The following is an 11495-nucleotide window of genomic DNA, read 5'->3' on the forward strand; positions in this document are numbered from 1 at the left end:
GTCAGCCGACCCTGCGCCCTAGCTACCCTGGTGCTTTTCTGACCGGAAGAGGAGTTTGTGCATTTGTTACTTAAATTCTTAACAAAACAAAGTTGTGGGGGTTTTTTTGTTTTGTTTTTTTTTTTAATTAGCTGCCATCAGACATATGGATTAAACCAAACAACCACTGCTGCCTACCACAACACTCCTGGATGGACTGCACAGCATCTTACTTCCACAGAAAACAGCCTTCCAAAATGAAAGACTCTATCAAGAATTTTTAGCATCACTACATTAAACCTCAACACATTAAACATTTATTTATGTTTTCAAACGAGGCCCTCAGCTGATAGAAAAGCAAACAAACAAACAAGCTGTGGGGTGGGATTGCTGTGCTCCTTTACTGCCTGGAGAAACAAAACTGCAGCATAGCAGATGGAAGACATGGGATTTCCAAGGAATAGAAACCAGAAAAGCCACAGCTGTGGCCCTGTTCACCCAGAAGACAGGAGTCTGGTGTGAGTCCTGATGCACTCATTACACAGCATCACTCCTATAAACGCATCTGAGAGGACAGCAGTTGCCCAATCATGGAGGACCCTAAGCAGAAGTGGACCTACCTGGCTGATCCCCGAGGCAGGGATCTTGTAGGACTGCATCTTCTGCTTCAGCAGCTCTGCATCACTGTGACGGAATGGGCACCCTGACAACAGAACACAAGCCAGCAGAACAACAAGGTTATTTACCAGGATTCAGCACAGCACCACGCTTGAGTGGCTGCTGAAGGGCCCTTAACCGTCTAACAGCTTATTAATAAAAAGTCAATTGCCCGTAGGTGCAACCACTTTCCTCTCTATCTAAATGGGGATTTAGCTGCTGTGTTGTCAGGATGCTGCAGGCTCAAGAGTTATGTAAAACAGTGCTGCACTCTCAGGCTCACACGGCCACTCACTGGGAAGAGGAAAACAGTTTTAATCTTGTTGCTCTCTTACCATAACACAAAATCACCAAGTAGCTATAACAATTTACCTAAAATTTGCATACTCTCATGATATAGTCTGAAAATTTTGCATAAAGGTACAGAAAAGAGGTATTATAGGTAATAGAAAGATCCAAAACTCAGAGGAATCAGAGCGGTGAACAACGTGGACAATCAGGCACTGTTAGAGAGAAACACTACACACTGTATATTTGCATCGTCACTATTTCATGAGCAAAATAAAAGAATGGGCCACTAGAAGAAAAACAGAGACTGTTTAAGCACAGAGTAATACACAGACAAGCTAACTGGGAGCAATGGCACATTTTATATGAAATCAATGGGAACTGGGGGTGAAAATGCAATGGAAAAGGGCCAGGAAGGAAAAATTCATTTCTGGAAGAACTTGAGTATAAACCAAGCCTCCATTGTAACCCTGTAGATCTCTAAGACTATGAAAACTGCAAAATTTATAGCATTTCCTTTATTCAGATTTAAACAAATACATTTTAGTACAGGAACCATTTTGAGGAGACATATGATACATAGTAAAGACTCTGGCATTCCTGGCAGGTCAACCCCGCAAGACTGCCTGGATACAAAGGGAACGCAGTGAGTTATTTAAAATAAAAACCGGAGAGATGAAGTGGGAGGTGAGGAGGGGTGGATCTGGGGGATGTTAGGGGAGTGGTGAGGATGGATACGATCAAAGAGTGGGAATACATGTATGAAATTCTCAAAGAATACAAATATCTTACTGGATTTTTAAAAAGAGCCTATTTTTGCAGCATCTGGGTTTGAAATATAGGCAAAAAAAAAAAAAAACAAGGAGAAAGAAGCAATGGTAATTATTGGTTATTTCCAATAATTAATAATAATTTCCAATAATTAAAGAAGAATTAAGGTGTATTAAACAGAGAGAGAGACAGAGAGACAGAGACAGAAAGAGAGAGAGACAGAGAGAGAGAGAGAGACTAAACAGAGTCTCCCAAATTATACTTGACAAGGTGAACTGACCCACGCAAGAGTCCTGAAAGACAATGCCAGGAGGAAACTGAAGGAAACTCAAGAAAGGTTCTTTTCCCGATATGCTCACTCAGAAGAACTCAGAGGAGGTAAGCCAGTACTTAGCCAGGCTGGTGTCACTTTAACAGATGACATTCCCTGTTCTACCCTTCAGTTCAAAGAGAATGATCTTCAGGTTGAACAAACAAGATAATAAAAGAGGTGAACACACCCACAGCTAACAACAGTGTTAAAAGAGCAGAGTGATCTTTCTGATGCATTGTGGGTAGAGATGGCATAGGTGGTGATCTACAGTGCAGATCTTTGTGAAGACCATCATGCTAGAGGTTGAACCCTCGGACACTAAAGAAAATATAAAGGCCAAGACCCAGTACATTCCTCCTGATCAGCAGAGGCTGATCTCCGCTGGAAGATGGCCGTACTTTGTCTGACTACAACATTCAAAGGGAGTCCACCCTTCATCTGGTGTTGAGACGATGGTGCTAAGAGACGGAAGGAGGAGTCTTACACCACTCCCAAGAAGAGTAAGCATAAGAGGAAGAAGGTTAAGTGGCTGTGCTGAAATACTGTAAGGTGGATGAAAATGGCAAAATTAGCCGACTTCGTCGAGAGTGTCCTTCTGATGAATGTGGTGCTGGAGTTTTCATGGGAAGCCACTTGGCCAGGCATTACCGTGGCAAGTGTTGTCTGACTGACTGCTTCAACAAACCAGAAGACAAGTAGCTGTGCATGAGTTAATAAAAAGAAGGAACTCAAACAAACAAACAAACAAACAAACAAAAAGAGCAGAATGATACAGCTGTAAGAGACGACAGGCCAGAATACACTTAGACCTACATAGATTCATAACTGGTTCTTCAACTGTTCTAAGCAGCATTAGGTGATAAAGTTGAAGCAATGTAGGTGGCTGATAATTTTATTAATAAGAAAACAAAAGAGGACACATGTCCAGTTTCTGACTGAGCATATACTGAGGTCAGATGTCACTTCTCTATCCTAAATAAAGAAAAAATACCCTATTTATCCTGGAAAAAAAAATCAGTAACAAAGAAACAGGGTCTCAAGGTCTATTTGAGGTAAGTGCAGAGATTCGCAACTGACAAAAGATGAAACTCCTGAGCAGAACTCCATCACAGCCAGTGCCCTGGGCAGAGCCAACTGGCTGATCTGTGATTGAAGTCTCTGCATAAACACATCTCAGAGTAGCTCAAGAGGATGACATTAGCACAGCTTAATACTTCTCTGAGTTTTACATCCAGAAAATCTATCATCTCACAGTGTTTACCATATAGATAAATATAAATGGATAAGTAAGCCAGGCTTCTATAGAGGGACAGGAAAAGTAGTTACATTAGAACATTCTGCTCCCCAGAGAACGCCATCTGAACAGAGCCCTTGTGAAGATACCAAGCAGGCAGCAGACGTATAGTAGCAGGGTCGTGGCATGAAGAGACCAGGCTTAGAACACTGTGATTCATATGCTAGAGAATGAAGGGCAGCGTGCAAGAACAGATGTTGGAGTCAGCGGACAGACACAAATCCTAAGCAGTTTTAAGAGCTACAGATTCAAAACACTATAAAAATTAAGAACTGATTTCCTGCCTGATGCCTCCGAGATGCACCTCTTACTAGTATACATATGGTGACGCCCATGATGGAAAACATCTATCAAGCAAACGGAAATGGAAAACCACCTAACTCTGCTACTCTGGTGTCTGAAAAAGTGGACATCAAGGCCAGAAGTAGTCAAAAGAGATAAATGAAGTCACTGCATATTAACAAGATACAGCTGTGAATATGTGTGTACCAAATGTTGAGGCTCCCAATTTCTTAAAACAAACATTGACAAACACAAGAGGACATATAGGCCATAATAAAATAATTCTGATTCCCCCACTTTCATCTCTAAATAGATCACCTAACCCAAAAACCAACAATGAAGCTTCAGATTAAACTGCATTATACTCAAATGCACATAGCACATCTACAAAGTATTCCATCCACAAGAAACAGGACAAATATTTCAAGCAGCAGTCATGGAACCCACTCGAAAACAGACCACATACCATGCCACATATATTTATAGCAACTTGATTCACCTATCAAGCAAACAGAAACGGAAGTAATCAAGATGCTTTAATAGGTGACAAAATTAATCTAGGATATATCCAGTCGATGGAACATTATTTGTGGAGAAAGAAGAGAAGAGAAGAGAAGAGAAGAGAAGAGAAGAGAAGAGAAGAGAAGAGAAGAGAAGAGAAGAGAAGAGAAGAGAAGAGAAGAGAAGAGAAGAGAAATTCTAAAAATATTGTTTATGATTGCCCAATTTTTAACAGCTTAAAGGTATGTTCTTTTCATGGTGGTTTCATTTAAGATTCTAAAACAAAACAAAATACTGACATCTGGTTACAGCAAGCTTTGGCAATCTAGAAAGGTTACTAATATAAACTATTAATCATTCCCTGACATACCAGACAAAATGGGAAGCTTTTAAAGATGTGCTGGTTGAATTATTTTAGAAAATACGTTTTGAACTGAAAAACGTGTGTGTGTGTGTGTGTGTGTGTGTGTGTGTGTGTACAACTTAAGCAAACTGACATATACCCTTGACACGGGGCTTTGTTAAACTGCTTACTTAATCTCTGTTACTCAGATGACAGTAGTAAGACAAACAATACACTGTGCCTCAGCACAAGGCCTTTTGAACATCAACAAAATGTGTTATTCTGAAACTAGGGCTTCCACACTTCACACAGCTTTAAAACACCTCTAACCCAAGCTCCTTGCAGAACACAAGACAAGAACAGAGGATGAAAGGAAACCTACTCCAGCAGAAGCCAAGGACAAGCTGAGTGAGCTCAGCAATAAGCCAAGCTACTGTCAGAGTAATGGGGCTCCAACTAGACACAGACAAGCTAGGTCCTTCACTAATGAAAACAGCACTCACCAGCATCCATCACAAGCACTTACCATGATAATCCCCTTGGCCTGGTGGGTTGGTCAGGATAATCTTCATGCAACTGAAAGGCGTATAGTCTGTCCTCTTGCCTTCCTTTCCAAAGCTATGCCGGATATTGTAAGAGTAACCTTTATCAAACTGAAGAGATAGAGAGACAGAGAGAGTACATCACTCGATACAGTAGTAACAGCATCAGCGATACCAGCTAGGATCAAACAACAAGGTGATTCGAGGTTCGGAGACACACATGCTCCTTTGGCAGTAGCCATGCAGTGGAGGATCTGCAGTCAGTATTGGAGCCTGAGGAAAACAGCTCACCGTCCCGTGAAGCCAAGATAAGTGTATCCCAGAGAGGGAAAGCCCCGAGGGAGGGTCCTGTTTGCTGAAGACCCCTTACTGCTGCTAGCTCTTGTTGACTCGGTCACCCTGGGTTTTGTACTGCATGAATATCCTTGGGAGGTTTCCAATTCCCCACTGGGTAAAGCAATCACAATGCATAACAATAGTAGTGACTTCTCAAAAATCAATGCCACTCAGATAGATTAATAATTTAGCTGAAGATTTCTATAAAAAATATAAAAGTATGTTTAGTTAAAAAGATAAAAAGATGGGGTCAAGATGCTTTTCATGTACAATTAATTAAATCAGGTCAGGGTATTTTTCCAGTTGCTTTGTAGTAGAAATCCTAGGGCACAACACAATAATAACAAGCACATTCTTAGTTACCGAGTAAAAGGCCTGCTAAGGTCAGAGAACAAGAACCAGGCAAGCCTGGTTGCAAAGGCTCTTGATGTTTCACCTACAGGGACAGGCTAAGGACCAAAGACAGTAACTGGGTGTCGGTCGGTGTCCACTATAAAGATTGAGCTTCTGTGTCTACCGTGAATCTGATTTTCCGGGTTTGTAACTATAAATTTGCTGACGAGCTTTGGTGCTCCTTGAGGACTTACTGCTGTGCAGCCAGCAGACTGAACAGCTCCTTCTGTTTCTGTTGTCTCACGAAAAGCAAAGGATCTCTGACCTAAAGTGTGCCAGTTGACTAGATATGTGCTTTACTAGGAAAACAGGATAAGGACAGGTAGATGGTTAACTGTGTTGGGAGAATAAGAATTGTGTGAAATTAAAATAACATGATATCTATCTCCTTTCTTGTAACCGCAAACCTCCCAGGACAAGAGAAACCGGCTGTTGAAAAGATCTGGCTTACTCAGATTCTGCTACTCTGTAATAGACAAGCTCCTACCTTCGGATATAGATGCATTATGGAAAGAAACCACAGGAGAAACTGAGTGTTCAGATGCGGGACTTACAATAACTTGTTTTTATAAATATGAAATTTGTAACCATTATATGTAATTGAAACTCATGATTAAGAAGGCAGAGTCAGGAGGATTTCTGAGTTCGAGGCCAGCCTGGTCTACAAAGTGAGTTCCAGGACAGCCAGGACTACACAGAGAAACCCTATCTCAAAAAACCAAAAAAAAAAATTAAGAAAGAAAAAAGAAAAAAAAGAAGTGATTAGACTGTGTTTTCCCCTGCATGGGGTATTTGATTAAAGTATACAAGGACTAAGAGAAACAATAAAGTTGTTGGAGCTTTGCTTCAGCCACCAAGTGTGTGTGCGTGTGTGCCTGCTTTACACTAGTTGCTGACCCCACATCTCCTCCTTGGATCCTGAAGACACTGTCAGAGCTGGCCCCCAACAATCTGTGTATCTCCTGGGTCTTTCATATCTCTCTCTCTCTCTCTCTCTCTCTCTCTCTCTCTCACACACACACACACACACACACACACACACACACACACACACAGGGTTTTTCTGTTACTGCCAGAGACCCCCTGGCCTCTGAAGTTTACTAAACAAACGTCTTAAACAACAATACAAACTTTCTCAGGGAGGAGACAGTGAAGGTTAGAATCATCCCCCAGTCTCTGGTGTCTAACAGGGATTCTTCCCAGCAATCTCAGGGATATGAGAATCTACAAACCAGTGTCCAATAACTTACAAACTGTGTAATATTTGTATCCAACTTGTTAAGCCTCTTACCTACTTTAAATGATCACCAGTTATTTATAACAAGTAATACAGTCTAAATGTTATAGAATAGTTGTTACACCATCATTGTTAGGGAATAATAGCAATGAAAAGACTCCCCCCCCCCCTCAATCACTGAGTCTAAGGATGTGAGAGCCAACTGTCTACATGCAATGATGAGATTAATCAGTTGCAGAAAAGAATAATCAGTCTGCCCTCCTGAATTTGATTTTGGGGATTGTACTGGGTGGGAACACCCTCTTCTTCCTAAGCTGTCCTTCAATAGCTACAACCTGACTCACTACATATGAAATGCCTCTTCAAATAATTAGCACTGCCCGCTGATTTCCCTCTACAGCTGCCTCTTACCTGGAAGGCCTGCCTCTGCATTCATAAAACACACTTATGGGATGCATGGGACTTTCAGTGAATGAGACAAGGGGGGAAAGGGACTTAACATTCACTGAAAGGCACTTAGGCGCCACCAGGCATGCTGCTGGGTGCTTTTAAAAGACTGGTTCAGATAATCAGTCCCCATGGTGGTACACAAGAGGACACTGTGGTTCAAAGAGAAGAAGCAATGGAACACAAGACAAACACTTAATAATTAGCAAACTTGAAAAGCAAAGTTTGATTCCAAAACCTAAGTTCTTTCCATAATACTGCATGTCATGGTTTGAATATACTTAGCCCAGGGAATGGCACTATTTGAAGGTGTGGCCTTGTTGAAGTAGGTGTGAAACTGTGGGTGTTAGCTTTAAGACCCTCATCCTAGCTGCCTGGAACCCAGTCTTCCACTAGCAGCCTTCAGATGAAGACGTAGAACTTTCAGCTCCTCCTGCACCGTGCCTGCTGAGATGCTGCCATGTTCCTGCCTTGATGATAATGGACTGAACCTCTGAACCTTTAAGCCAGTCCCAATTAAATGATGCCCTTAAAAGAGATTCCTTGGTCGTGGTGTCTGTTCACAGCAGTAAAACCCTAACTAAGGCACTGTATTTCTTCAATTATGAGATAGTTAAAAACTGTAGGTTCCAATGATATTGCTTTAGGCCGTGACTTCTTTCCTTTTTTGGTACTTCATCTTGGAGGTCGGAGTTGGAGGCAGTCTCTTCCACAACTCTGAGTCATTTCCCTGTGTATACCTATATTCTCTTAGGCTGTTTCTCTTCACAGTATATCTGATTTCCACTATACTCACCCATATTTATCTTGTGTCTTGTTATCCTGCTCTCTGTACTTAGGTGAACAGTTGCTCCTGGGCTATCAAGCTCTACACCAGTGTGCAAGAAAATGGACTCATGGGTACACATGGCAGGACTCTGTGACCTACCACAGCATTTCAAAGTGGATTATCCCATTTTCACGCTCCTATTAAATGTTTCCAGCACCTGATGGTTGGTGTTTATCTAACTCCTCTATTAGGTGATGTCCATAACCCACTGGTCAAGCAAAGACAGACAGATAATGTACCTTTGATAATATGTTTGATTAGAGGAAAATTCACTGACACAGTATTAAGTAAAGCCTAACTTTACAGAGAAGAAATGGAAATTAAATGTCTCACATAAAGTAATAACTTAGGCAAGAACAATGAGAACACCAAGTTTCTGAAATGAATATCAGACCATGACAAACAGCAGACCATAAAAGTCTTTCTATAACTGGAAGAGAATCTTGGACTATGTCTTGCTTTCACTACTCGCTATGCTCGCAAGCTTTCAAAACAAAGTTATCAGAAGCTATAAGGGGTTCACAGAGTACATCAAGTGTTTCTCCATGGCACCTAGGTAATACTTGCTAAGTCCTGAGAAGCCGTGGAAGACACTTAATGAGTCATCTCCAAAGGGCAAATCTTCAGAGTTCTGAATCTAACAGTCAGAATAAAATGCCTATAAAAGGTTACACTTTATTTCTGTGCTTCTTTAAATAAAATGCATATTCCAGGAGGCTGAGGCAAAGGGTTCTTGAGCAAATTTTCTGTGAAATTACTAAGCATAACACTCAAAGTACTTCATAGAAAGAAAGAAAAAAATGGGGGACTTTTTAGCTTAAAAATAATTGTGCCAATGGGTAATAAACTGAAAGCCTGAGTGGACAGGGCAGGTCTGGGCTCCATCCTCACTAAGCAAGCACAAGGCATACACTATGACAGAGGTGCCATTCGCTCTCCACTAAGGCTCACTGTGAGAGTGATCCAGCAAATATCAGGGGTGTTGGGATCCCAGGCTTGGCAGTCAGTGAGGCAACTGACAAAGGCTAGAACTTCAGCTCATCTTTCCAAACCCATGGCATACTCCCATAACTTTACATCCACTGACTCCACTTATTCTTAGGCTGTAAATGCTCACCTGCTGACACTGTTTGATGTTGTGCCCTGTTCTATGATAAGGCCTCATTCTCTCTGTTCTAGTAGCTCCTCAAGGAAATCCTTTGATATTGCTTTACTGTCCAGATCTGCTTTTACTTTAGTAACATTATGGTACCACAGCTCAGCTCTGACGGCCATCCTTGGTCCCTCATTCATAAATGCCAAGCCAACAGTTCACACTGAACCTTTGACGCCATCCGCACTCAGGTGTGGGCAACAATCTCCTGGTGCATGATGGAAGCTGTCATGACTCCTAAGATTCTGAGCACAGATGCCTATGGACTGGGTCGTTTCAGTAAACTTATCATAAGCACTGAAAATGAAAACCACACTAAATAGGCCTACCCTACCAAATGTCAGACTTGGCAGGACATGCCCTAGAGTGATGAGATGTTTGGCCTTATGGCTGTGGGCTGACTAGGAACCCAAGCCCACTGCCCTGCCAGCTCTTCCATGAGAGCACACAAATTAGAATCTCTCCTCAGGGATAAAGCAATAATGACTTCCAAACACTTCCCCAAAGTAAACATACTCAGGTTCAGCTAGGTGAACATCATCCTGTCTACATTTTACCTGTGTCTAGCTTCTGTCCACTTCCTCCCAAGTATATTCCTATTTTAATTTGTCTGGTCACTTCACTCCATAGTATCAGGCAAACAAAAAAAGATTCTGTCTTATAGCAGTAAGACATATATCATGTACATCTGTGTTTGCATAAAGCCACTGTAAGTTTCAGCCTGCCTTACACACCATACAAATTATAACACTACAGTTCTTCCTAGTACAGGGACAAAAAGGCCGAGTAACAAAGTTCACTAACCTCAATGGGTATAAATATGTAATTACAGGATTCAAATATGCCTCATACAGAAAGAATACATGCTCAGAGTTGTGTTAGTGTAATGAGAGCAGTGTATCACATCCTTATGTAAATGACACACAAGCAGGTTTCACTACAATGGGGCAGCTTACCACACACCAGAGGAAGGATGTTGGAAGGAAGAGAACTGCTTCTCCCTCCTTTTGGGGGTGTACTACAGGGCAGCTTACTCCACCTTGCAGATCGTGATGAAGGTTCTGAATCAGAGCCCAAAACCAACGTGGTGGCCCTTGTAACCACACGTAACAAATTACTGACAGATCGTGTTCTCAGCAAAGCAGAGATGGCTCTACCAGGGGAGAGCTATGTAAATTTCACTGTCTGGCTTCAGATTATCTGTTTGCTCCTCACAGCAACAGAGTAGATTCTCATTAAGACACTTGATTTATGCTGCGATGCTATTCTTTCAAACTATCTACATGCAGGAGACAAGAAACAGGAAGAAATGCCTTTTTTTCCTTCAGTTTTACCATCGTACTCATGTTGAAAGGAAACCATCATTTCACATTACAGGTGTTCTGGATGCTGTAACGAATCTCTCAGTCATTTGTAGAGATTTAATGTAAAATTAAAATGTCAGTAGTAAGTTGGTCAAATACGAACATGCCCAAAAGACAGCTGGGGAATGGCAAACTGTCTCCTGAATACAGACTCCTATGTTTCAATCTGTAGTGCATTAATAAACTGAAACACACACAGAGGCACAGGCACAAATTAGACTACAAATAGTAAAATTATCTGTTTCATAGCAATTCTCACTTTAAAAGCTAACTTTCAAACCACTTAGTAACTCTTCTCACAGTATCACTGAAGTACAGACATGTGTCGTTAACAATGGATATACGTTCTGGGAAGTGTACATTAGTGTGAGAGGAGAGTTTGTCTACAGAGTAGAGTGCACAGAACAGTCAATCACTGTGGTCTCTTGACACATCCAGAGACAGGCAGCATACAGGGCTGCTGCTGGCATAATGTGGTATGCTTTTACAGTTTGGGGTCTCCTTCTCTCAAGTGCTGGGGTTCGATCCCAGGGCTTTGGACATGCCAGAAAAAGACTCTATTTATTCCTGAGCTATAAGTTCAGTACTAAAAGTGTAAGTATGAGAACACTCAAAAGTTATCATAACAAGCCTCTTCCGGTCAGAAAAGCACCTGGGAAGCTAGGGCTCAGGGTCGGCAGACACTCGCCAGCTACCCACAACACCCGCCACAGGATCTTAAGACTTCTGGTGAGTGGAACACAGCTTCTGCTCCAATCCAATTGCG

At 41.7% G+C, this 11495-nt stretch overlaps 1 protein-coding gene and 1 pseudogene across 3 annotated transcripts in view; one reads left to right on the top strand and one right to left on the bottom strand.

Moving 5' to 3' along the window:
- The window catches only part of Prim2 (DNA primase subunit 2), a 213855-nt gene that overhangs the window by 25916 nt on the left and 176444 nt on the right, over nucleotides 1-11495 (bottom strand). For all 3 annotated transcript variants that reach the window (XM_021161843.2, XM_021161852.2, XM_029476392.1), the window contains exons 11-12: nucleotides 4955-5081; nucleotides 600-682 (exon numbers count right to left, since the gene is read on the bottom strand). In XM_021161843.2, the coding sequence (XP_021017502.1) occupies nucleotides 600-682; nucleotides 4955-5081 (210 nt within the window). The remainder of the gene's footprint in view (nucleotides 1-599; nucleotides 683-4954; nucleotides 5082-11495) is intronic.
- LOC110306643 lies at nucleotides 2047-2707 on the top strand (annotated as a pseudogene).

This window comes from Mus caroli, chromosome 1 (assembly GCF_900094665.2).
Source record: "Mus caroli chromosome 1, CAROLI_EIJ_v1.1, whole genome shotgun sequence".
Lineage (NCBI taxonomy): Eukaryota > Metazoa > Chordata > Mammalia > Rodentia > Muridae > Mus > Mus caroli.